General features: G+C 40.2%; 1 protein-coding gene across 1 annotated transcript; it reads right to left on the bottom strand.

Moving 5' to 3' along the window:
- Window positions 1–811: 811 nt before the first annotated feature.
- On the bottom strand, window positions 812–27,662 carry Msl2 (MSL complex subunit 2). The gene is made up of 2 exons (XM_050139380.1): window positions 27,371–27,662; window positions 812–4,143 (listed from the first exon to the last, which is right to left on the bottom strand). Exons 1-2 carry the CDS (start codon window positions 27,510–27,512, stop codon window positions 2,552–2,554), a joined length of 1,734 nt encoding a protein of 577 aa, XP_049995337.1. The 5' UTR covers window positions 27,513–27,662; the 3' UTR covers window positions 812–2,551.

Genomic DNA, 27,662 nt, shown 5'->3' with positions numbered 1-27,662 from the left:
ATGATGAAAATACTCAATGAATCTAACCAAAAAGAAAAATTGTAATGACAAGAATAGAGTATACAAGATATACCAATTTAAATGAAGTCTTGTTTTGTCTTGTTTAGTAACATCATATCCTGATATATAGCCAGTTCCTTCAATAAATCCTTAGTTAAGTCAGCATTTATCTGCATTACTTTTAAAAACCATGTTATAAAGAAAAACATAAAACCAAGGCACTGTAAGTACGCTTCCCCAAGCTAATACAGACAATTCAAAACATGCTATCCCAAACTCCTCAGTATTCTACAACATAGAATTAGAAAACTATCATTTATTGATAGACTCAAGGTGTGATACAGGTTTCCAAAACTGTGGCAGTGAGATTACCAGCATAAAAAGAGAAGCTTGTGCTAAAAACAACCTGAACTCATCATTGGCAACATCACATAACAATCAAGGTCCTCACACACTGATTCCACTTTTGTCTCAATTGCCAACCTCCCATGCATCAAAATACAAAGCTACATTATCAAATTTGGGGAGTAATGAGGTACTCCATGAATTTTAAGATCATTTTAGGAAAGTCTGGGAGATCTGCAAAATAAAGCCTAATTATCCATGTGTACAGTCTCATTTCTAGTCATTTTTGCAGTGATCATTAGTGAATAAAAAACAGATTTACATGATTATATAGCAGGGGTTCTGGTCCAACACAAACTGTTACAAACTTTAGGTAAATACATGGTTCATAAGACACTGCTACCACCTAAAGGATTTAAATAAATTCCAAAATTTGGTAAGCAAATAAAGACAAGACAACTAAGAAGCATTTTCCACCATTTACTCTTGTTATCAAAAATAGTTCAACTCTTCTTGCAAAACAAAAACAAAATCGTACATACTGGACACATACATCACATTTTTCTTCCTATGGCTTTAGCCCACCCCCGCCCCACCAAGAGACCAAAAAATTTTTTTTGTTTTTTTTTTTGTTTTTTTGTTTTTTTTTTTAAAAAAAGCCCAATGACAACAACAAAACGACTACCTGACCACATCACAGAAAATGACACCAGAATACACTACAAAACAGGAGGTGTCATCTGCTCTGTGTCCAAAGGATTCTCTCCGTGTCTTTATGAGGCGAGGAACCATCATTGAACATGCTGTGTGCCAAATCAAAACAACTCCAACACTCAGATCTCACCAGACGGTGAATGCAGTAGGAACTGGAACTTCCCTAGCAGTATTTCTTAAAATAAGCACTGCCAAAGCAGCGACTCTGAAATCACAAGGTTCTCTCTATCCCTAGTCAGTCCTTGCTTACCTGGGCTGTGCTCTTTCAAGCGACTGACTAGACTTCCCTTCAACAGAATGTCTGTCTTCCCCATGAAGTTAATAGGAAGAAGTACATTAAAACTCAAACACAGTTGTGCTTTACATGCAAAAGAGCATTCTAAAGAAAATCCTCCGAGCTTTACACCTACCTAAATGCACAGGCTTCATCAAAGGCATCTTTTATTAAGGCCTTGATAAAGAAGCCTTCATTATGAACAGCACCCTTTAAAAGAAAAAAACAAAGGAGTATATTCAAGGTAAAGCCTGTGGCAAATAAACAGGAAATAAAAATCAAAGAAGTCATCAATGGCAATAAGTATAATGCATAAATCTGGGAACATTTAGGGCATTATTCCAAAATTATTTTAAATAAAACCCAATTTTTAAATTCTTTTTATATTTTTAAAAATTATGTCATGAACTATATAAATTCAATTATGTTCAGAATAAAACAGCTCTTCACTTTATCAAATAGAACATTGCTCAAAGTGAAAGGACTTAGGATTTTCTCATAGAAGTGAGTCGTAACTAGAAAGGGGGCTGAACTCATAAATATTTAAAGCATAAACAGCTTAACATTTGTGGTCTGACAGAATTTATTTGTTCACTTTTTAAAAGACAGATTTCTTAAAACATTCTAATGAGGGGGAAATTTTCTTTCATAATACTGCTGATTTAAGAACTGCTACATACACGCCAGTAGCCAATTTTCATGATCAGAAATGGTATTATGTCAGCACAAAGGTTGAGCTGGACACATCATCAGCTTTTCACCAGGAGAAACATCACTGCAGCATCTGAAGGCAGCACAAGGTCTCCTGATAAACTAATGGCTACTTTTCCACAAAAAAAATTAGCACAATCGTTATGGGCCGACTGGATACCACTTCCTTACATTTAATCATCAACTTTGATTATGCACAAAGCATGACCATAAACAATGAGGTTATTGTTATTTTCCTTGCCAAAGTTCATTTTGTATAAATCAGTTGCATCAGCATTTGTTCTCAAACTATGAGGTTCTGTAAGAACTAAGAACATATAGTTGTAGGGTTACTCCTCCATTATCTGCAAACTATTTCCCCGACACTAACACATATAACTTAGCAATGAAAACACTTGATACAAGTGATCTATATGCAGGAGCTCCGGCAAGTTAAACCAACAGAATCATAGCTGCCGTAAAACTGTAGCTATTTCCTACCAGGGGTAGGTTTCAAGACCCACTGATTTAACAGTCGAATCTCATATCTATAGCTTCATCCAAACTTTTATCATCATGTGTACTGGCAGCTAAAAATGTCGTTACTGGGGACCCTGTGACATTAATTACACTGGTGCTGGTACTTGCATTACGCACAGCAATGCTAGTCACGTTAATGCCCAAAGTGAGCCTGGTCTGCTCCAAGGCCTTTTCTGGCACCGCAAATGCCTCCAGCTTCTTCTCCCCATTGGCCATATAGGAGTTTTGGCAGCCACGACATATACAATCTAAGCAGGCTTTCCGGTTAGAGTAGCAAGGGCAGCGTTGGCCGCGGCATGTAAGAACACTTGGATTTTGAGTAGCACGCCCACATTTACATCCTTTCTTTTCCTGGGGCTTTTTGTACACAGTCTTGGTAGGACTTCCTGGCATAAAATGATGACTAGCAATCTTTTCCTTTACTGTTTTGTCTTTTTTAAGAATACCTGGCTTAGATTTAGAGTGGGATTTCTTGGATCCATGTTCATGACTCTTTTTCATGCTTTTAGTAGATAAAAGTACAGTTTTGCTGATCTTGGGTGTCGTGCCTCCATTGGGAACAGTTGCTATAGGCTGAAGAGAGATCTTGCTTTCCCGCTTCACTGTCACCGGAGCAGAGGCTCCCAGTGTTGGGCCTCGGATAATGGTAGAAATTGGAAGTGGCTGAACTTTCTCACTGTCGCTTTCAGATCTGGATCTTTTGCGATTCAACTTTGCTACCTTCGGAGTTGCTGCTGTACATGATAACCCATGAAGTGCAGGGCTGGTAGACATGAAAACATTATGGCTAAGAGACTGGGAAGAAAGCTGCAAAAAAGGTCCATTAGATACAGTGGCTTCCAAGTTTGGCTGCAAATTAGGACAGCAAACCTCTGTATTTGAAACAGTTTCTAAACTCCGGAGTACTTCCTCAACACTCAGCAAAAGCGAGTCACCAGGTTTTATGTCTTCACTGAAACTACAGATATCAATACCTGTGGAGCATAAGTCAGTGGCTACTGTGTCACAGACAGGGGGGAGGCTGTCAGACAGATCCTCAGTTTTTATATCAACAGTATTACACACGTCAATTGTATTTGGATGTTCAGGTGAAGGGATATTTATACCAAATCTGTCTATTGAAAGCCCATTGTAAGTGGGCAAACCATTGATAACAGAACTGCCGATAGCAATGCTGAGGGTGCTTTCAGACATTGGAGATAAACTAGCTTGAGGATCAGCTGTGGGCTCTGAGGTTGAAGGTAAAGGGGAATGTGTCAAACACAGAGTGAAGGATGAATCGGAAGGTTTCTCTGTCTCCTCACAAAACAATGATCCGTCATTAAGCAAAGCTAAAATATCAGAAGAACAGTCAACTGCTTCTATTATATCCCGCGCCAGTGTTGTCTGGGTTATATATTCACACAGTTTCTTGTAGCAGTTCACGAGGATGCTTAACTGCTTGTTTTCCTCAAACTGCTCATAGTCTTTGCACCAGCTACATGAAGGTTTCATCATCATTTTCTTGCCTTTACAAGTTTTGCAGACATAGTGTTGGCAGGTGGAGTTGGTGGGTGCAATGGGATCTTGTAGCAAATGTCCTAAGAGGGAGGAGGAGGAAAACACAGATTTTAGTAAAACTAATTTACAGTTTCATATAATGGAGTTCAGCAATTATCTCTTCAACCTGAAATTGGTTAAACTCCCTAGGCCGAGAGGGGTGTATATACAGAGATAACTGGAGAATATCAACAGCTCTCTTCATTTCTGTAATCCATTCTCTACTCTGTTATCTCAAACCAGTCTTCCTTGATTCTGGCCTTATCCACAAAATGTCACCACCAACCTTCCTACGGTATTCTCTCAAAGGTTATCAAGAGATAAAGTTTAGTGGCCAAATCATGAGGTGTAGTCTTAAAACCCCTGAGGCCTCAAAGTAATACAACATAAGACAACTTATTGAATAATCAGTACAAATGTAATTTCAACCAGTTATTATATATGTGAACCATAATTTTTTAAATTGTTTTTATTGAGCTATATTTTTCTCCACTCCCCTCCCAACCATAAACTTTTAAAACCAAATGTAGCTACAATGGGCAAGGGCCTCATTTATTAAAAGACAACGGAGTTTTATTCAATTCAAATTCTTCCACAAGGAATCAAAATGAGGGAAAATATAAGTCAGACACAGTGGCACACTCCTTAAATCCCAGCACTCGGGAGGCAGAGACAGGTAGATCTCTGTGACTCCTAGGCCAGTCTGGAACAGTGAGTTACCATGACTCAAAAGACGGGGGTGGGGGAGAGAATGGAGGGGTTGCCACCATGCCTGGCTCAATACAAACTCTTTTCCAAGTTAACAACTTACCTCTACACACTCCTGTGGGCTGCTACATTTAAATGGATTACAATAAAGAAAAACGGAAGTAATGCTGCACTCTAATGACAGAATTCAAAAATAACTTTATGTAGTAAACCACAGGCATCCTAAGTGCAGCAACATATGAAAGAGAAGTGGGGCTGGGTAGTTGACTCAACTGGTAAGAACACTGGCTAACTGCCAGGCAGTGGTGGCTTTTAATCCCAGCATTCAGGACTGAAGGCAGAGGCAGGCGGATCTCGGTGAGTTAGAGCTCAGCCTAGTCTACAGAGTGAGTTCCAGGACAGCCAGAGCTACACAGAGAAACCTTGTCTCTAAAATAAATAAAACCTAGCTAACAGCACGTGTGATGCAAGCATGTGGACATGCACTCAAATCCCCAGAAACCACACACAAAAACTGGTTGTCGTGGCACACACCAGTACACCGCGAGGATAGGATAATGGGGAGGACCATTGGAGCTGACTGGCCCTAGCCCCAGGTTCAGTGAGGTCTCACTTCAATGCTATAAAAGGCATGGTGATAGAGCAGGACACCTGCTGTCCTCTCCTTCAGCCTCTGTTCTGCACGCGCAACCTGCACACGTGTGCATACACCACACACACAAGTACTCTCCCAACTTGAGACAGCTATCAAATTATAAATGACCTATAAATAAGAACAAGGGGTGAGTCAGTAGTGGTGCACACCTTTAATCCCAGCACTCAGAAGGCAGAGCAGGAGGATCTGTGAGTTTGAGGCCAGCCTAGCCTGATCTACAGAGTGAGTTCCAGGACAGCCAGGACTACACAGAGAAACCCTGTCTCAAAAACCTAAGCTAGCTAGCTAGCTAGCTAGCTAGATAGATAGATAGATAGATAGATAGATAAATATAAAAACAAAAACAAATAAGGGAACAAAGGTAGACTCAGTGCTTATCGTTCATTACGCCCCTACAGAAGCAATTGTTTTTTAGCTCCCAATTCAAATGGTTCACGGCTGACCCAAAACAATTCATCTTCTAAATCACACAAAATTGAAAATCAAGAAGAAAATGAAATGTCCAAATGTTTTTCATATACCTAAAGTAAACTGTAAGCTAAAACACCATAAAAAAATTAGAAAGCATTTACTAAGTGAAAATAGGAACATAACAACATTTAGGAGAGACAGTCCAGACTGACTGGAGGGAAGCTGTTCTCTTTACAAGGGTCTGTCTGAACTGAGGCAGGCATGGCAGCACACACTTGTATCTTAGCTACCTAGGACACCAAAGCAGAAGGACAAATTAAAGCCTGGGCAACACAGTCTCTCAATCTAAGTCTGCACCAGAAAACTGAGTCAGCCCCAAGCCCTTTCTCCTTTCACTGTACTAGGACAACAAAAGTTTAAGCAGGACAAAACAAATAAAGACCAGAAACGAATGGGGCAAAGAGCTCAATCTATATAGCTCAAGATTAGTTTCTATTACAGAACAAGACCTTGTTTCAAAAATAAATTTAACTTTATCGAGGAAAAAAAATAACAAAACCAGAAATAAAATGATCTCACCAGTGTCCTACAGAAATTTAAAAAGCTGAAAATACCTTCAACAATGTTTTGCCAACCAGTCAATCACCTTGGGCAATCCCCAGATAATGATAAACTGACACAAAAATTAAAAACCTCAATAAACAAAGCGCAAGTAACATTATAAAATAAAGACTGAAAATCCTAAGAAACGCTAAGGCAAACTGTTGGTGGTTTTCAGTGTTGTGTCTACCTGTGTGAGGTCCACATGAGGCGCTTCTGTCCCTCTCCCTCCACCCTACCAGTGCTGGGTTAGACAGGTCTTCCTTGCCTGGCTTCCTACATGGGCACTGAGAATCCACACTTGGGCTCTCATGCTTACACAGAAGGCACTTGACCCACTCAGCCATCTCCCTTGACCCCTTCATTTTTAATTTTTAAGTAACACCAAAAATCAGATAACAAAAAGTATTAAGACCCATGGTACTAAGGTCATCACAAAGACGAGATCACAATCACTAACAGACAGAAAAAGAATCTGACACGCAACCCAAAACCTTTCCATGTCTAATATGTATTTCCAGAAAATTAAAAATAACCTTTTGTTAGGTTCTGTTTTCCAAGACAGGGTTATCTCTTTGTGGCCTCGCTGTCCTGGAACTCACTCTGCAGAGCAGGCTGACATTGAACTCACAGAAATCTGCCTGCCTCTGCCTCCCAAGTGCTGGGATTAAACTTCATTAACCTACAGCAGACACATTTTTTTCCACTGAAAGTTATTTGAGGGGAAGGAGAAAGCATTTGGCAGAGCTGAGAGAATCAAGGCATTCAGATTGGAAGAAGATGGAAAACTAAAGATTACGCCCTCATCTATACCTAAAATCTATATGTAATCCCAAGAAAGTCACTCACAAGAACTAAGGAACCAATGAGTCTAGGAAGGCCATACATAACAAAATGAAATATGATAATTGCAAGTTGTGTTTCTACAGATCAACTCTAAGTAATTTATATTTCCCAAAAACTTCTACTTAAAACTAATAAAAATGCATTTTAAATATTTAGGAAGAAAAACACTTAGAAATATTTACATACAGGTAAGATGTAAAAATGGCAAAATCACTTTAGAAAACAAAACAATTCGTTTCTTTTAAAAGTTAAATTAAGGGGCTGGAGAGATGGCTCAGAGGTTAAGAGCACTGACTGCTCTTCCAGAGGTCCTGAATTCAATTCCTAGCAACCACATGGTGGCTCACAACCATCTATAATGAGATCTTGTGCCCTCTTCTGGTATGTAGGCATACATGGAAGGAATATTGTATACATAATAAATAAATAAATCTTAAAAAAATAAATAAAAGTTAAATTAAGGGGCTGGAGAGATTGCTTGGTATTTAAAGAGTTCTGGCTACTCTTCCAGAAGACCTGAATTTGATTTCCAGTACCCACGTGGCTGCTCACAATCTCTCTTCAAAGTCAAGCCCCAAAGGCTCAGTCTGACACCCTCTTCCAATCTCTGCAGGAACCAAATGTGCATGTGGCGGTGCATATGCAGGCAAAACACACACAAAAAATAATTTAATTTTTTAAATTAAAAAATATTCTTGGCTTAGTCTAAGGATACACAAATAAATCATTTTTTCCTCTTAAGTGCATATACAATCCTGAGTAACAGGGACACATTCTGAGAAATTTATCATTAGACTGTATCATTACATAAATACAATGTAAACTACAGCAATAAATTAGTGAATCTCTCAGCATGCCCTCTTGACACAATTCAAGAAATGGTAAAAACACAATATATATAATGTTGCTACTAGTGCCAACACACTACACTGCATTAGAGCAAACTTTTTAGTACAAGTACTCTAAGCCAGACATGACAGGGCATGAACGACCGCGCGTGCACGCAAGTGCAACATACACACAAACACAGACCTGTAATCTCAGCACTGAGAGGACAAACGTAGGAGTTTAAGAACAACATGAGCTATATTATATAAAGGGACACTGTCTTTAAAAAAAAGTTGTCAAGAACTAAGGTTCTTGCTCACAGGTAGACAGCTTGTCTGGCATGTGCTTTCCAACACCCAACACTACAGAAAACAAGTACAGCATGTATTAGTAGACACCTATGTCAGTAACACAGGCATTTGTTCACAAAGTACCATCACACCCAGCTGAAGCACTGTCTTTTCAATTATCCATTCTTAACATTGGGGTAGTTTAACAAAAACTATTTTGGTTGGATTACTAGGAAAAACTAAGGTCAGAAGCTGAGAGGGACACAGACACACAACTGACAATCGCTTAAAACACTTAACAAATGTCAATGACTTAAAATTTTTCCAGTGAGCAGTGGGAAAATAATGCAATAGCTGTTACAGGAGGGGAACAAACTGAGGGTTGGAGTGTGGAAAGAAGGCTTCCTGTGGAGGTCTTATTTGAATTGAAGGAAAAGCAGTGTAGGAAGGGCACACACATGAAGCAAGCATGGCATATTTTCTAATATATGAGCAACCACAGAATCATAAAAATATAAGGCTTGTGATTGACTGACCATGGAAATCAGTTGTTCCTATGGCCTCATTTTAACCAAAATGGATTTTCATAGATTGTACAGCCAAGTAGTATCAATAAAAAAGATGAGTCTACAGACTCCCAAGCTAGTGTCTTCATCCATGTCTTCCCCCTATTCTCCAACAGGCTGTCCTCAAACTCACATAGTAACTAAGCAGGAAATTTAAAACTTGGGATTTTCTTGTGCCCACCTCTTAAGCACTGGGACTGAAAACACTGCAGCTATGCCTGGCTTGGGAAATCATACCCAAAGCTTCACGTATACTAAGAAAGCACTATTTACCAGCTGAGCTGCATTCCCAGCCCCTTACTCTAGTGTTATTTTTCTTATCCAACACCATCTCTATGGCATCCAACAATCTCTATGGCATTTACTGAAACAATCTTATTTCCACATTTATTATAAACAATGATTTGATTACTAAAAGTGAAACACAGACAGAATGAATAATCAACTACTAGATAAGGTCTTTACTAGGAAAGGAGAAACAGACATAGGTGTTACCCATAACTGGAGAGCAACTGTAGAAGGAAGGAAGAATGAAGAAAGAGGATAGTCTCATCAAGACATACAAGAGAGATAGTTTGGCCTTACGGCTCAAACTGGGGCTGCAGAGTCCTGCCTAGATTCTCTATGACCCCAATTTCTGAAACTAATCTGAAATGCTTCATATAAGCATAAGTGGTGGTTTGAATAAGAATAGCCCCCACATATTTGAATCTTAGTCATCAGGGAGTACCACGACTTGAGAAGGATGAGGAGGTGTGGCCTTATTGGGGGAAGTGTACCACTAGGGTTGGGCTCTGAGGTTTCAAAACCCCAAGCCAGACTGAGTGTCAGTCTCTCTCTGCCTATGGACCAGGATGTAGCTCTCAGCTGTTTCTCCAACACTATGCTTACCAGTTGCCATGCTCCCTGCCACCATCATAATGAAATCATCCTCTGCAAAATGTAAGCAAGCCAGAAATTAACTGTTTATTCTTCAAGAGCTGCCTTGGTCACTGCAGTGGTGTGAAAGAAATGGCCCCCACAGGGAGTGACACTATTAGGAGGTGTGGCTTTGTTGGAGTAGGGGTGGCCTTGGAGGGGGTACATCACTGTGAGGGTGGGCTTTGAGGGAACCTTTGCTCAAGCTACTCAATATGACACAGTTGCTTCTGTTGCCTACAGATCACGAGATGTGGAACTCTCAGCTCCTTTTCCAGCACCGTGTCTGCTGTGTGCCATCAATGCCACCTGCCATGACAATAATGTACTAAACTGAACTGGAAGACAGCCCCCAATTAAATGTTTTCCAAGATTTGCTGTGTGGTTAAGGCAGCACACATGCTGGGAAGCAGTGTTATTTTCTCTGCTAAAGAGCCCAACAAGGAAAAGTTCAACCTCCACACCATTTGACAGCATTGGAAACCTCTGCTGAAACTGCTTGAGTATAATGTATTTACCATAAATGATAGTATTTCAGATAGCCTTGATTTTATACAAAACTGATTTATAAAGCATGATCATTTATAAAATGTCCTAGCGGCAGCAATAAATCAAAACTGACAAATCAAAACAGGCCTTAAAATTAAGCCCTAATCCTCTTGAGTTGTTAGAATAAAATATACAACACTGAATCTTATTCATAACCCATTCAGCCTAGATTCAGATGCCAGTAATTAAAGACAAGGATTAAAGACTGAAAGAAATCAGGCACTGTGTCTCATAAAATCTCAGCACCAGGGAGACTGAGACAGTGTTGCTGTGTTTGAGGCTAGTCTTGGCTACAGAAACCAATTGGGTCTGTTCTAATGGAACACATTTGGAATCCCAACACTTGTGAGGCTATAAAGCAGGATCTGGAGTTTGAAGTCAGCCTGGACTATGAGCAAGACCTTGTCTCAAACAATCATCCAAAGATTATGTATTTCTCCCAAGGCAAAATATATTTCTCCCAAGTCAAAAGTCTAAGATAGGATCAGAATAATAATCTTTCAGATTCAATCTGGTGATCTAATTTTTTTTTCCTTTTTCAAATGAATTAACTGCTTAGGCTATCTTCATTTAATAAAGCATGTCTCCTAGTTGCACACAATTGTTCCCCTGCACTTGGGGAGGCAAGAGAATTGCAAGCCTATATATACTTAGATCCTATTTGGAAAACAAAACAAAAACACCTTTTCTCCTCCTTTATCACTTATGTAAATAATTCCTATGGTCCCGCTATTTGCCATGCGCTATGCTACAGCCTGGCACCTATCATTTAAGAAAGTATTTTCTGGAGTTGGAGAGATGGCTCAGAACACTGAATAGTCTTCCAGAGGAGCTGGTTGGGTTCAATTTCCAATACCCACAAGACCTCACAAATCTCTGCTAACTCCAGTTCCAGAGACTACAATAGCCTCACATAGACATACATTCAGGCCAAACACCAAAGCACATTAAAAAAAATTTTTTTTAAATATCTTCTGAACTTTTTCTTTACTATCTTTGAATTAAAAAACCAAAAGTACACCTCCAAATTAATGATCTGGAAGTTTCAAAACAGTAACTAGATATCTTCCTTCTTTTAAAAATATGTTTGCAGCCAGTTCATGTTGCCACATATGAGGGCCAGGTGAGTCTGCTGGCCTGTACTACAGACAAGGGATTACGCAGCACATACTGACTATCTACAACTGACAAACTCTGGATACATCAATATCATACCCTCAGTAAAGAATGTGAAGAGTCTTCACATGCATACACACACAGCACAAATTCTGCATGTTTACTCATGAACACACATGCAATCATATTGCATACATAGTTGCCAATAAAATATGAAATTAGATATAATTAAGCTGCATATGATGACGCACACCTTTGATCCCAGCACTCAGGAAGCAGAGGCAGGTGGATGAATCTCTGTGAGTTTGAGGCCAGCCTGGTCTACAGAGAGTTCCAATATAGCCAGGAATATGTAAAGACACACTGCCTCAAAAAACAAATAAATAGGCGGGCGGTGGTGACGCACGCCTTTAATCCCAGCACTCGGGAGGCAGAGGCAGGCAGATCTCTGTGAGTTCCGAGGCCAGCCTGGTCTACAAGAGCTAGCTCCAGAACAGGCTCCAAAGCTAGAGAAACGCTATCTCGAAAAACCCAAAAAAAAAAAAAAAAAAAAGGTAAGTAGGTGAGTAAGTAAAGAACTCAACACCTTTAATCTCAGCACTCCAGAGGCAGCAGCAAACACATGTGAGTTGAGGCCAGCCTAGTCTACACAGAATGTTCCAGAACAACTCGGGCTACACAAAGAAACCCTATCTTAAAAAATAAGCTCAGCTAAGAAAAAAATTAATATGAGACCAGAGAATCCACTTAAAATTTTACTCTTGACATTCCAAAGGTCAGGTCTGTTTTAAATTTCTGATTAAGCAGCATTTGGAATCTGTCAAACTCAGATCCATCCAGTTTATTTTAATGGTTTACCACAAGGCAAAGAAATGCCTCAGAACATTAAATAAAAAGTAGTGCTATAACTAAGGTTTTTAGAAATTATTAGATCTCTAATCAAATAATCAAGCAGTGATGCTCAGAATAGTATTAACCTCTTTAGACATCCCTAACCACAACCCTGTAACCGATTTTCTTTATAAATCTAACACAGTCACAGTGTTAACAGAACAGAGTTTTACAATAAGGAAAGAAGGTGACAGATATACAAAAGTCACTAAAATTGGTGACTGAGTATTTTAATCACCAAGTTGGGGAGAGTGATGAACCTGTGATTCTCCTCCAATGGGTGGAGGGATTCTACAAAAGCAAATTCAAAGTAATGTTGCTTGTGTTTGTTTTTGTTGTTGTTGATGTTGTTATTTTTTGTTTTTCTCTTGAGAAGGGATATGGTTGCTCTTCAATCTGAAGCGATCCTCAGGTTCCTGCCTCCTGTACGCTACCACATTCAGATACATGTTATTATTTCTAAGTTCACTATTACTTTAAACTACTAGGTACTATTAGATGAGAGACTAGGGATGGCTAGATATGCCAGTCTGACCGGGACTAAGAACTAAGACAAAGAACACTTCAACACTACAATTGTGCTTGTTACTGAAGCCAAATTGTTTACTGAACACCAGAATGTCAACTATGACAAAATATTTTCTAATACTCAAGGCAATCGTTTATAAGGTAAACCTCAACAGGCAATTAATGGTATATATTTAAAGACCACTCATCACAGATTAAATGGATGATTTATAACTACTCAAGCCCTCAACAGATTCATAAACAAGTCATGCTTCATTTCAAATTCTAGCACAAATTAAAGGAGACTGCCAGATGTCGCTTATCTTAATAACAAACAGGACTTCCATAGTGGTTGTAGATACTGAGCACTTTTGTAATATTTCATCATTTTCCTATTTTAGCAAAGCAATAATACTGTTCATTTAATTATTGACAATAAGACAATGCACACTACTCCATTATGCACAATTAATCTGATCCACACTGAACAATCACTCATTAAATTTAGAAACATATTTCGCAGGAGGTTTGCTTTACTGCCCTCTCTCTTGACTGTCTAAGAAAGTGTCTCACTGTGAAGCCCTGGCTGGCTTGGACGTAGCTGAGGGCCAGGCTGACCTTGAACTCTAAGGTTAAAGGGGTGTCTCCTGATTTTACTGCCCTCCCATAAGTACATTAGCATCTGTAAAACTTGTGGAGTAATTTGGCTAATAGAATGCTGCTTCAACTTACTGAGCATATACCATTTTTATTTGATTTTTATTTTATTAACCTCATACAAACAGTAGTCCAACACAGCACCACTGCCATCCATCATCTAAGCATCTGACTTAGTATCAAGGGAAGTGGCCCCAGTATGTGCATTTTTACAAAAGGTTCCCAAATCCTAATAAGCATCAAATTCAGAAACCATTAATAACATAACCTTTTGTTTTTGTTAACATAGAAGTCATCTTTCACAGAAACAAGAATTCCTGGAGATCTTTTTGATCAAGCCATCATAGAAATAGAAAATGTGATTAAATGCTTTTAAAGAAAACTAGTCAGTGTATGCAAGACTATAATATAAAATTCAGTGTCAAAACACACAAATTGTGACTTTCCTCTATCTAACAAGAATATTGTTTTATCTAAATTATGCTTTTTAAAAATGCATGGTAAAGGGGGTTGATGGAGAAGGCTCAACAGTTTAAAGCACATGTTGCTCCTGCAGGATCTGGATTTGTATCCCAACAATCAAAAAAAAAAATTAAACAAAAAACCAGCTTACAATAGTCTATAACCCAGTTCCATGGCAAATGGTACACTCTTTTGACCTCATGGGCACCAGGAACACAAGCAGTGTACATATACACATGCAGGCAAATATATAAGTCTTTTTTGTTAACATTTTGGGATCGGGAAGATGGCTCAGTAGGAGAGCTTGCCACATAATCATAAGGATTTGAGTCCAGGTCCCCAGCAAACACTTGCAGAAAAAAAATAAAAATGGGATGTTACAAGGTTAGAAATGAATATTGAAGGACTATAAAATGACTGGGGTTAGGGTGCACAATATAAAATTCACGAAGAATAAAAGAAAACGGGAAGGAGAAAAGTGTGCCACAATAAAGTTCTAACTTCAGCACTAAACGACAGAGGCTCACTAGAGCTGGGCCAGCTAGCCTAACCAAAAGTGAGCAAACTCCCAGTCCAAATAGAAACCTGTCTCAAGAGATTCAAGTTAAGGACAATAAAACAGAATACACAATGCCCTCCAACTTGGGCTACACAGTCTGTCTCTAGGTTTCTAAAAATAAGAGCCAAGCATAGTAGCCATGCACTAACAATCTCATAAAACACAAGGGATCAGGTAATTTAGAACCAGTTTTAGTTAAATAATGAGTTTGAGACAATTTTTTGGGGGGCGGGGGGGTGTAGTTCGAGACAGGATTTCTCTGTGTAGTCCGGGCTGTCCTGGAACTCTCTCTGTAGACCAGGCTGGCCTCAAACTCACAAAGAGCCTCCAACTCCCAAGTGATGGTATTTAAGGTGTAAACCAACACTGCCAAGTGACAAATCTTGTCTGTAAATTTACAAACTCTTTTATAAACAGATTAAAATACATTTATTAAAAAATCAAGATATTTGGAATTGTTTTTACTAATAGTTACCATTTTATTACTATAGGCTTCAGAACTGTAAACACTTCAAATATTTAAATATTACCTGCAATCAGTCTTTATTCTTTTCAAAGTATGAATGTATACTAAGCAGCACTCTTTCCCCTCTTCAAGACATTTTTAAGGTTTTATTACCAAAAGCATCTAGAAATTAATTATAATTCTTATCAAAATTCTAATGACATTTTTCACTAAACCATTTTTTAAAACCCCAACTACCAGAGAACACTGGAGGAACCACAATACTGAATTTCAAATTATACTGCAGAGCAACGGTAACAAAACAGCACGGTACTGGCACCACAGACACACAGTCCAGTGCGAACATCAGTAAAGGCACAAGGATCCCATGCTGTTAACCAACCTGATGAAGCCAAAGCAATACAGTGTTGTCTGGCTAACAGATAAGACTGACAAGCAATTCTTTTTTTCATCCAAGTAACAAGGTCTCAGAAAACAATTCAGGTCCCAACATTAGAAATGTTAGCATCTAGTGTCGAGCGTGTAAGAAGTTTTCTACATTCTTCGCTGTTCTGGATTACAAACCCAGCTATTTACCGTGGGTTAAGGTGCGGGGTGGGGAATTGTGATATTTTGTTTGTGTTCTGACAAATAAAGCTTGCTTGGAGTCAGAGGGCAGAGCTAGCCACTAGTTAACCAAAGAGGAGACAGAAAGTATGGGTGGGCAACCCAACTAAGGATAATGGGAAGGAGAAGAGCAGAGAGAAGTCCCAGCCAGAGGCAGAGGGAGCAGATGAACATGTCATGCTAATAAATATACTGTGATGTGATGGAGCATAAATAAGGAATATAGGTTAACTTAAAATGTAAGTGTTAGCTAGTAACAAGCCTGAGCTATCAGCCTAGCATTTACAAGTAATATTAAGCCTCCGAGTCAATTATTTGGGAAGCGGTCTCCAAGTATTTAGAAATAAGCAGGCGGGAGAGAAACATCCAATTACAGGGTATAGGTATGGTGTGGTAACAATGGCTGAGTGTGGCTAAGTACAAACAAGAGAAGACATACTTCTATTGTCAAGGAGAAGGGCCTTCAGACTCCAGCCAGTGATGCTTTATCATGAAGAAATGCTACTGTTGGATGGTCCAGAAGGTCCCGACAATGCTGACTTACATGTGAACTACATATTTTGAAATAATGACAATAAATATTACTTTTTTTGGTTAATAAGAATGTCAAATTCATAATCAAATTTCTGTTCTGTCTTTAAAGACAGAGTTCTCAGTTGCCCAGGCTAGTCCTGAAGTCTTGGGTTTTAGTGACCTTTTTGTCTTAGCCCCCCCAGCAGCAGCTGGATCTGAAAGCACACACACATTACCATACCTCAACAGATTTCTGGTTGGCCTGTCTGTTTTCATAGTGTCTTACTACACAACCAAGATGGTCTCAAATTTGAAATCCCTGCCTCAGTCTCTGTAGAGCTGGAATTACACATATGTAAACTCAGAGCAGGCTTCAAATTTCAGTTTCAATAAACTTCATTTTACAATACCCAGGAAAATGTAAATGCTTTATACAGACCACTAGAGCGAATCATCTCATGCAGTCACACACCATAGGACCTTGGACACAAAGTCCTTACTTAGCCGCTGCAGTAGTAACTCAAAGATGCTTCCTCTCTCAGAAAAGACAGAAACCTGCCTTCCAAAAGTCAAAGGGTAAATTTAACAAAAGGCTTTCTCTCCGAGAAAAACAATCTGAAAATATTTATCTAAATAGCTGTATGGGAATTGGAACTCAGTGATGCCATGAAGGAAACCCCCAACAGGGCCCATGCCAACATTAACTATGAAGAAGACTCAGATCCATTCAATGGACTCACCAATCTAGTCTCTTCTAATCTTGGATTTCTGTATTATATATGGCCAGAATCCCAAATTTCTATACCAGGCATGTTTTACTTCAAAGGAAATGTTCAGCAAGTTTCCTAGATCCAAAATCTTTGGGGAAGGAGGATGTAAAGAGAAGGCTTAGCAGTTAAGACTGCTTGCTCCTCTTGCAAATGACCATTTTGTTCCTAGCACCCTCTTCAAATGGCACACAACGACCTCTGGAGGATCTGACTTCCTTTTCTGGCCTCTTCAGGTACCTACCCATGGACAGCACATATATACACATACACTCACCTACAAGCAGAGAGAGACAGACAGAAAGTAAGACTGAGAGACAGAGACAGAAAGGAGGGAAATAAAAATAAATCTTAAAAAATATATAATAAGGTATATGCGGGCACTCAAGAGGCAGAGGCAGGCAAATCTTGAGCTCGAGGTCAGCCTGGTCTACAGAGCAAGTTCTAGGACAGCCAGGGCTATGCAGGAATGGGGAAGTGGTCTCACTATGTAGACCAGGCTACCTCGGCCTCCTGAGTGCTGGGATTACAGATATATGCCATCATGCAAGGTTCACACTTCAGTCTTTTTTTATTTTTTTAATTTATTTATTAATTTATTTAATTAAAGATTTCTGTCTCTTCCCCACCGCCGCCTCCCCTTTCCCTCCCCCTCTCCCAATCAAGTCCCCCCTCCCTCGTCAGCCCAAAGAGCAATCAGGGTTCCCTGCCCTGTGGGAAGTCCAAGGACCACCCACCTCCATCCAGGTCTAGTAAGGTGAGCATCCAAACTGCCTAGGCTCCCACAAAACCAATAGGTGCAGTAGGTTAAAACCGGTCTCGCTGAACAGTGGACAATGAGGACTACTGAGACCCCAAGAACAATGGCAATGGGTTTTTGATCACACTTCAGTCTTAATTCCTAACCTTGGCTCCAATCTCCCCCAAGCCATCAGAGCTCTCTCTCAGCCTTCAGTAACATAATGCTCAAATCACTATACAACTAGTTTTTGTCTTTCAAGGCAAGAGAGTTCCACATAGCCCAAGTTGGCTTTGAACTCTTTATAAGCTGAGGATGACCTTGAATGTCATTCTGATTCTCTGGGTGCATATACAATTAACTGTGATCCAAGGATCAAATCAGTCTTCTCAAACTACACAAGCACCCTCCAACTGAGCTACATATATCCCCACTTCATAACTGGTCTTATGAGATATCCCACTATGTGGCCCAAGCTGGTTCCAAGCTCCTGGCCTCATGTGATGACTCCCCTGTCTTTCAGCCTCCCCAGTAGCTGAGACTACAAATGTGCACCACTGCACCTGCTTCTCTGAATACTTTTAGTTGAGATGTCTTCATGGATCTAAAACCTATTCTACCTAATGTCTCCCCAAACTCAAAGACCTTCTTTACTTCATTTCCACTATCAACTAAATTACCTTTGACCTCTTCCATTTTTCCCATGATGCTCTGACAATTCTTTAAGAGAACTCAGTACAACCTTTAAAGTATAGCTAAGGCTATATACAAAGAAACCCCGTCTAGAGGAGACAAAAACAAAATCTCACATCAGGGTATAATTTAGTTGTCCCTTCTCTTAGAGCCTATGTTCCAAGATCCTTAGTAAATGTCAGAAAACAGTACAGTACACTGAATGATTTTTTTTCTATAAATACATACCAATAACTGTAATAAACCATAATAAAAAGTATATGAATGTGCACTCACACCCTCTCTCTCCAAGTGTGAGTATGTGTATGTTTCTCAACATCTACTACCAGTGAAGGAATATATAAGCTTAGTATCCATAAGGCCCTGTTATTTAACTCCAGCATTAGTGCAACAAGGTGGCATATGCTTGTCCCAGCACCTGGGAAGCAAAGGAGCAGATTTCTGTGGATTCCAGGACAGTCCAGTTTGTACATAGCAACTTCCAAGCCAGTCAGGGCTACACAGTGAGACTCGTCTCAAAAACGAATAAGCATGTTTTAAAACACCATTAAAGAACCCTCTTTTTTTTTTCTCTTTTACACTTTAAATTAAAGGCTTTCATCTTTTCACTGAAAGGAAGTATTTTCTAGTGTTTTCTTGGGAAAATCCAAATTGCTAGTATCACTCCTCTTGAGCTCTTGTTAAGAAAAATAAGGGTTACCTGAGCATAAGCACTCACATAGTGAGTTTAACCATCAAGGCCATGAAGTAGTACAGGGTGGGTAGCACAGCAGTGCATGCTCTGGACAAAGGTCTACCCAGGGTAGAAAGAGTGAAGACAGAGTAGCCTGGCAGTGGGGGCACACGTCTTTAATCCCAGCACTGGGGAGGCAGAGACTGGAAGATCTCTGTGGGTTCAAGGCCAGTCTGGTTTACAGGACAGGCTACAAAGGAAAACTCAACAAACAAAAAATTGAGTGAGACAGCACAAAGACCAATTTAATGCTTAGGGGGTTTTTTGTTTGTTTTTTTGTTTTTCTCAGAATTTTCCTTTGATATTTTTAGGCTGTGGTTGACTACAGGTTACTGAAATTGTGGAAACTACAAATAGGAGAGAACTAATACTTGAGGTATTTATATACCCTTGTTCATAATAACAACACTGTTTGAAATAGCCAAGAAACAGAAGCAACCCAAAAGCCCATCTAAGAAAGAATGGATAAACAAAATACATATATACAACAGAATTATTCCTCAGTCTTAAAAGGGACATAATGTCACATGACATGAGTTGGAGGAACCTAAAGACATTATGCCAAATTGGGTCTATGTAGCCTTGGCTATTCTCCAACTCTGAATCCTCCTCTTTCCTCTTCCCAAGTATTGGAATTGCAGTCATGTGCTATGGTGATATTTTGTTTGTGTTTTAACAAATAAAGTTTGCCTGAAGATCAGAGTGCAGATCTAGCCAGTAGAGGCTGGGCAGTGGTGACAGAGAGTTCACACAAAGGTAATAATACTACTAGCACATGGGATCCCACACCTTTAATCCTAGCACTAGAGAGGTGGAAACAGGAGCTATAAGGCTGAATACAAGGCAGGAGGAGACAGTCTGAGGCAACCATCTGAAGATGCAGTCAGTCTGAGGATGTAATCTTGGAAGGCAGTCTTGAGGAGATCGCCCCTTTAGCCTGAGCATTGGTAGAGATAGGAACTCTCTAGTGGCTGGCTGGCTGCTCTACTTCTCCTGCATCTGACTCTTCGTTTTTATTATTAATGCCAACTAGAATTGGTGCTACAATGTGCCACCAAACTCAATGAAAATAGCACACTAATTACCAAAAGAACTGTTTAAGAAAAAAGATAAAAACAAAATGATAATACATACACAAATGGCCTTTAGTTTAGCTTCTTTCTAAAAAAATAAATTATAAAATAAGTTACTCATGGTTATATGTTAAAAAATATACATCAAAAAAGACCTGGTATTTATAAATTAATTTGCTCTGGCACAAAGCAAAGTATTTCTGCCCAAAGAGAATCAGAACTCTCGACCGGAAACAGATTTCCATCATCTCTCCTCCACTAAACCCAATGTGAGTCCACCATGGCTTTTACCAATAATGGAAAAACAAGCAAAATAAAAGCAATCCTTCCTAAAGCTACACCTGTTCACTCCTCACAGTTATTTCTCATTCTCGGAGCACATCCGTCTATGTTAATGATGCGGAGAAGGTCTCTTTTCAAAGACACAAGTACTCATCAGTTCAACAAATAATTTTTGATAGCAGTCAAATACAGAGGTACAATGGTCACTAAATCAGTAGACTCCCACCTACTCCACAGCACTAGGACTAAGAGAAGACAAGTGTTCAGGGGTGCGAGATGGCCCAACAGACACTGACAATCAGACACAAGCTTGGTAGCTTAAAATTCAATCCTCCAGACCCCCATAAAGAAGAGAGCGCCAACTCCACAGAGCTCTCCTTTGACCGCCATGCACATGTGGCATGCACTCACACTAAGTTCTTAACATAGAAAAACAAAAACCACTGGTCACTATGTCACACTGTCATACGTAACTGGAAAATATTAATCTCCACTCTAGGTCCTTCCTGTAAAGTAAGAATTATGATGCCTAAAAGGTAAGCCCAAACCACTACATTACCAGGACAGTATTTATGTGCCAGAGTAGAAAACTGACCTAATATTTATAGGACTACAAATAGCTCCCACAATAATTTCAAGTTCTAACAGTCTAATTTGACTCTGATTATCAAACTTATACCACTGAAGACTGAAAACTTTACAAAAACCTAAAATCTATACAACATATTCAGAACAAAAGAACCCAACTACCTGATAAAGCCAAGCTAACACTTAATATAAGATCTTAGAGCAGACACTTAAAAACAGTACTCAGTTACTGTTTTAGCCACTTCCTGTGATCTGGAAAGAATAGTAATTCTCTTTAAATATACAAAGTAACTTGAAAAGAAACGGTAACATTGCTAATAAACACTTCAAAGAACAATGACATAAAATCTGTAACCCAGTAAACCAGCAGGTTAGCTCAGTTGGTTAGAGTGTGGTGCTAATACCGCCAAGGTCACGGGTTTGATCCCCCATACGGGCCAGAGTGTACCATTCCTTTTTAAAAAAAAAAAATCTGTAACCCAGTGAATATTTCTCATTTAATAACTGACCGGAGTGCGTAGGCTCTTCCCTCATCATGGGCCATTAAGCACCCTGGGCCTGGAGAGCTAGATCACTTAAGAGCACTGACTCCTCTTGCAGAGGAATCGGCTCTGTTCCAGAGGCTCTAACGCCCTCTCCTGGCCTCAGCAGACACTGAAAGCACACAGTACAGATATATATGCTACTGTCAAAACAGCCATACACAAAAAAAAATCCCCCAAATTTATTTTTATTTTATGTATGTATGTATCTATTTATTGGTTTTGGTTTTTCAAGACAGGGTTTCTCTGTAGCTTTGGGGCCTGTCCTGGAACTAGCCCTTGTAGACCTGGCTGGCCTCAAACTCAAGGAAATCCGCCTGCCTCTGCCTCCTGACTGCTGGGATAAAAGGCACGTGCCACCACCAACCAGCCCCACCCCCCAAAAAATGTGGGATAACAAGCACCTAGCAAGGACCAGCCCAAGACTTTCAGTAGATTTGTTCTTGTTCTTAAAACAGTTTCAAGACAGGGCTAAAGAGAGAGCTAAGCAGATGACAAGTACAGGGCAGCTCAGAACCATCTGTGACTTTAGTGGCAAGAGATCCATCAACACATTCTGGGCTCCAAGAGTACACATTAGGTCTACACACATGAACGCAGGCAAAAACTAACACACATACAATAAAAATTCTTAAAAACTCAGCTAAGCAGAGTGGCACATGCCTTTATCCCAGCACTCTGGAGGCACAGAAAGACCGACTGTCCTCACCAGGCGGTGGTGGTGCACACCTTTAATTCCAGCACTTGGGAGGCAGAGGCAGGTGGATCTCAGTGAGTTTGAGGCCAGCCTGGTCTACACAGAAATTCCAGGCCAGCTAGGGCTACATAGTGAGATCCTCTCTCTCTCAAAAAAGAAAAAGAAAATAAGCAGAACATTCACCAGAGTTGGAGAGACAGCTCGCCAGTTAAAAGCACCACCTACCAAAAAAAGAAAAGGCACCTCCCAGCACACACTGTTACTACAGTTCCACAAGAGCTAATGCCATCTTCTGATTTCCTAGGGCACCTGCACACCCCCTGGCGCACTCAAGTACAAGATAAAATTAAAAAAAAAAAAATCTTAAAAAAAAAGCCCACACATAACTCGAATTTAAGAAAAAAAAACAGATAAAGAAAACTAAAGCAAATTTTAAAGCAACTTGTGTACCATAATTCAGTAGTGTGGTAGTTTGAATGAAAATGGCCCCCACAGATTTGTAGGGAGTGGCATTATTTGAGAAGATAAGGACTTGCAGCCTTGGCCTGGCCTTTGAAGCTTCAAAAGCTCAACCCAGGCTCAGTGTTTCTCTTTCTGTTGCCTGCCAATCCAGATGTAGAACACTCAACTACTTCTCTTGTCTGTGAGGCCACCATGCTTCCTACCACGGCAATAATGTACTAACCCTCTGAACCTGTAAGCCACCCCCAATTAACGCCCTTTCTAAGACCTGCTGCTGTAGCTGGCGGTGGCAGCACACACCTCTAATCCCAACACTAGAAGGCAGACACAGATGGATCTCATTGAGTTCGAGGCCAGTCTGGTCTATAAAGGAAGTTCCAAGGCAGCCAGGACTGTTATACAGAGAAACCCTGTCTCAAAAAAACAAAAAACAAACAAACAAAAAAAAAAACAGAAACACATAGTTGCTGTGGTCAGAGTCTCTTCACAGCAATAGAAAATCAACTAGGCATGCCTTTAATCCAAGGCAGAGGCAAGCAGGCAGATCTCTTGAGTTCAAGCCCTACAAAGTTCCAGGGCAGCCAGTAGTATACACAGAGAAACCCTGTCTTGAAAATCCAAAAAAAAAAAAAGTAGGGTGGTGGTGGCACATACAGTTAATCCTAGCACTCAGGAGGCAGAGGGAGGCGGATCTCTGTGAATTGGAGGCCAGCCTGGACTACAGAACTAGTTCCAGGACAGACTCCACAGCTACAGAGAAACCCTGTCTCAAAAAACGAAAGGGAGAAAGAGAAAGAGAAACAGAAAGACAGACAGAAAAGAAATGAAACCCTAAGACAAGAAGAAAAGTCAAGGAAAGAACACGACAAATACATAGGGCTTTTACCTTCCCTTCCTTCCCTCCTCGCTTCATTTCTCTCTGAGATGTTCCATTGTACAGAGCAGGAAAGAGTGAAAGGAGCTACACAAACATGTACAATAACCAGTATTTTCCCTAAGAACTTTCTTATAGACACCGGAACACTAAGACGACTATAAAAACTGCATTGAAAGGAATGATAAAATACCATAACTATTAGAACAAAGGGTTACAGAAGTTCGGAAGACAAGAGAACTTTTTGCTGGCCTGAGAGCAAGGGAAAATTCACCAAAGGAAGTTAATGAGCTCTGGAACCATTACAGAAAATGAGCATTATCTTAAGGCAAAAGGAACTTTAGGAAAGCCAGGTCCTGGTGGTGCAGGACTGTGGTGCCAGGTATTCAAGAAGGCTGAGGAAGCAAGTCACTAGGTCAACAACACATCCTTAGGTTCAAGCCCCATAAAGAGAAGAAAGGGAAAAGAAGAAAAATATAAAAACCATGTTTGTAAAGGTAAAAACATCTATTTGGCTGGAATAGAAACACTGTTTGGAGAGAGAGGCTAACCACAAAATACAGAAAGGAGTACAGCAGACATCAGAGGACCTGGTGAAATTAAACATCCTATTTACAGCACCAAAACAGAATTAAACCTTTTACAAAATGTATTATTTTAATGAAATAAAAATGCCATGCATACTATTAATGAGTGTATGCTATTGAGCTAAGTGGGTATTGGGAGAAAAAACCTAGACCTATGTTCCTACTGCTGAAATGGCATTATAGACAACCCGCAAATCTTTTCCATAAAATGAAAAGGGAAGAAACTGGGTGGTGGTGGTGCATGCCTTTTAATCTGGTGCATGCCTCTTAATCCCAGCACTTGGGAGACAGAGGCAGGCGGATCTCTGTGAGTTCGAGGCCAGCCTGGTCTACAAGAACTATTTCCAGTACAGGCAACAAGGCTACAGAGAAACCTTGTCTCGAAAAACCAGGGGGGGAAAAAGGAAAGGAGGCAAGAACCAAAGAGATAATCACAAAAGTTCCACAGTCATAAAATATCGACTGTGCTGCCAAGGCTGAGTATTAAAATAAACAGACTACAGAGTTAGGTTTTTCTTAGGTGTAACTTTGAGGCTGGAGAGATGGCTAAGCAGTTAAGAGCACTGACTGCTCTTCCAGAGGATTGAAGTTTGACTCCCAGCACCTACATGGCAACTCACAACAGTCAGACCCAGAGGATAGACACTCTCTTCTGGCCTCCCCAGACACAGCATACATGTGGTACATATACATACTTCAGACAAAACATCCATACATGTAAAAGTAATCTTTTAATGTAGTTTTATATTTAATGTGCTTTTAAGCTTGTGTTTAAATTATTAAGCCCATTTTTAATTAGACCACCACGACTATGAAACTTCTTTAAATAATTTAAAAGTCCACCCAACTTGGTGGCACACGCAAGAAGCAATCCTTGTACTCAGAAGGCTGAGGCAGGAGGTTTCCAGTTTTGAGGCTAGCCTAGATACATAATAAGATCCTGTCTCAGAAAAATAAAGATTGTAGTTCATCAGTAGAATGCTTTTGCTTATCTAGCATGCTCAAAGTCCTGGGTTCTACACTTAGCAACGCAAAAAATAAGATTCCAAAGTTCCAAACACCTAAGCACTATCTAAAATCGCCACTTCCTAGCAGATCTTAGGCTCCTCCACCCATCTAGAGAAGGGGAGGCTATAGTGCTAGCCGATAATGGCTTCCCTTGTGGCCATGTGGCTAGCTACCCTACTGACCTCTTGCCCCTACTTTACCAGGGCAACAAATTCACCTACACTCCTAAAAAAAACAAAGCCAGAAGTGTCAATGGAGAAGCCAATCTTAGGAACACTCTATGAAGTATCTCTATGAAGCAGAGAGTGCTCTTCAATAGGCACCTGAGAGCCAGCACCATCAAAAATTAAAAGTGAGACTCCAAAAGGGAGAATCATTAATTAAACCAAGCAAATTCTCCATATGCTTCCCTTGGTTATCCTTCAACTGAAAGCCAATCAGAATCTAGCCCTAAGCCCTCATTTTACACAGCAAGACAGGAGACCTAAAGCAGTTAGGCGATTTTCCCTAAGTGACCAATAAAAGTACTCTTCATAACAGTGCTAAATCACTTGGTTTCTTAAATGAGATTAAGTACCTGACGAGCAGAAATCCAATCTTCACCCTTTCCATACCCTTCAGTGACCTGCCCTGAGCGATACACAAAGGCTGGGTCAATCAGTTCTACCCATCAGCCATTACTACCAAGAAATTAACTCTTCCCCGTTTAAAGTGTCTCCACCCTTAAATTCGTACTGAACATGCAGATTAACAAACCTCAAATGAGCACATTAACTGGAGTGCACCATCAGTACCTTGCTTGTTGCCCTTTTATTAAACGTTTCCTGCTGTGTGTGCACTTTGCTTTTTTTTTTCCTTTAATAGGTGGAAGATTTATACGACCTCAAGAGAGACCGAGGATAACGGTTCTGGTTTTCAAGTGTCAACTACTTAGTTATTATATATGCCCAGTTAACACAAATGACTGGCCCTTTAAATACTTCCAATTAGACAATGTTATTTTTTCCTCATCTCTTACAAATAATTCTTAAATGTCGTAACCATCAGGGGTTAATACCCTTTGAACAAAATCATCTAAAAATAATCCTCTGAAACCGGACATGGTTTGTGCAGGCTTGAAATACCGACGCTCGAGAGACAGAGACACGAGAATCACACAAGTTCGAAGTCAGCCCTAAGTTACATAGTGAGAACCTGTCTTTCATTTAAAAAAAAAAAAAAAAAAAAACTCTGCCAACCCACCAGACATTAAAATGACAGAAAAACTAATCTTGGGGAAAAAAAAAAACAACTAAAGAGTACCATGGGGACTGGAGAGATGGTATAGTGGTTAAGAGCACTGACTGCTCTTCCAGAGGACCCAGGTTCAATTCCCAGCACCCACATGGCAGCTAACAACTGTCTTTAACTCTATGATCTGGCAACCTCACACTGACATACATGCAGGAGAAACACCAATGTACATAAAATAAAATTTTAAAAAAAAAAAAAAAGGAGTAGCATCAGCTTCACTAGGTCACTGCTAACCTTCAAGCTTGTTGTAGAGCCAGGGGCACTGAGGTGTCTGGCTGGAGGTGCAGCGAGATTACACCATCCACAATTATTTAACGGGTGCAAAAACGTTACACGGATATGTAACAATGTTCGACCACATTTTAATCCCAGCGGTTTTCAATCCGTTTCTGCAGCAAAGGCTTTAGAAAGAAAGAAAAAGGCAGCATGCTACGGGCATCTCAACCCCATTTAAGACATCACCACTGCATGTGACGCTGTCAAAGCAATTTTTTTAAAGCTATACTTAAAAAATAAACCACCACCAGAGAGATGGGTCAAGACGAACGAATTAAACCGTTTTGAACGTTAAAGCCGCCGTCCAAAGTGGCCGGGAAAGGTTTTCCCCCTTTCTGAAACGCCGGGCAAAAGTCCCTGGGCGAGTTTTCAAAACTAATGACCGTACACTACGGCACAGTGGCACCGCTTACAGTAAACTACCGAGCCGGCCAACCGTTCGCGCTCCTACTGCCACGGGGCCTCGAGAAAACAGGCAGGGAAAGGGGAACAATAAAGCGTCTCACCGCAAACACAGCAAGAGAGGGACTGTCGGAAGTAAGGCAAGAGCCTGTTAATCTCGGTAAACGCCTTGGGGTCTCCGGGGTCGTAGTTGAGCACTAGGCGGCTCGCGGAAATGTAGAGAGCAGTAGCATTCACGGGGTTCATTGCAGACACTTCGACACCAATGGCTCCCGGTTGAAAAGAAATTCCGGATCCAAGTTTGTAAGCAGCCGGGGAACAATGGCGAATTTACAACAATTCGGAAGAAATCTGAGCAGAACCGCTGGCCCAAGCAGCAACCAAAATCCGTGCGAG

The sequence above is a fragment of the Alexandromys fortis genome, unplaced genomic scaffold, assembly GCF_014885135.2.
Source record: "Alexandromys fortis isolate MF-2015 unplaced genomic scaffold, M_Fortis_MF-2015_v1.1 scaffold_36, whole genome shotgun sequence".
Lineage (NCBI taxonomy): Eukaryota > Metazoa > Chordata > Mammalia > Rodentia > Cricetidae > Alexandromys > Alexandromys fortis.
This window is presented reverse-complemented; position numbering and strand designations above follow the sequence as displayed.

Bases quoted from the DNA above. Each gene is read 5' to 3' on its own strand.
- Msl2 (XM_050139380.1), bottom strand. From the start codon at position 27,512: ATGAACCCCGTGAATGCTACTGCTCTCTACATTTCCGCGAGCCGCCTA. The intron at 4,144-27,370 runs GTGAGACGCTTT...CCTCCCTCTTAG, and splicing joins CCTCTCTTGCTGTGTTTGCG to GACATTTGCTACAAGATCCC.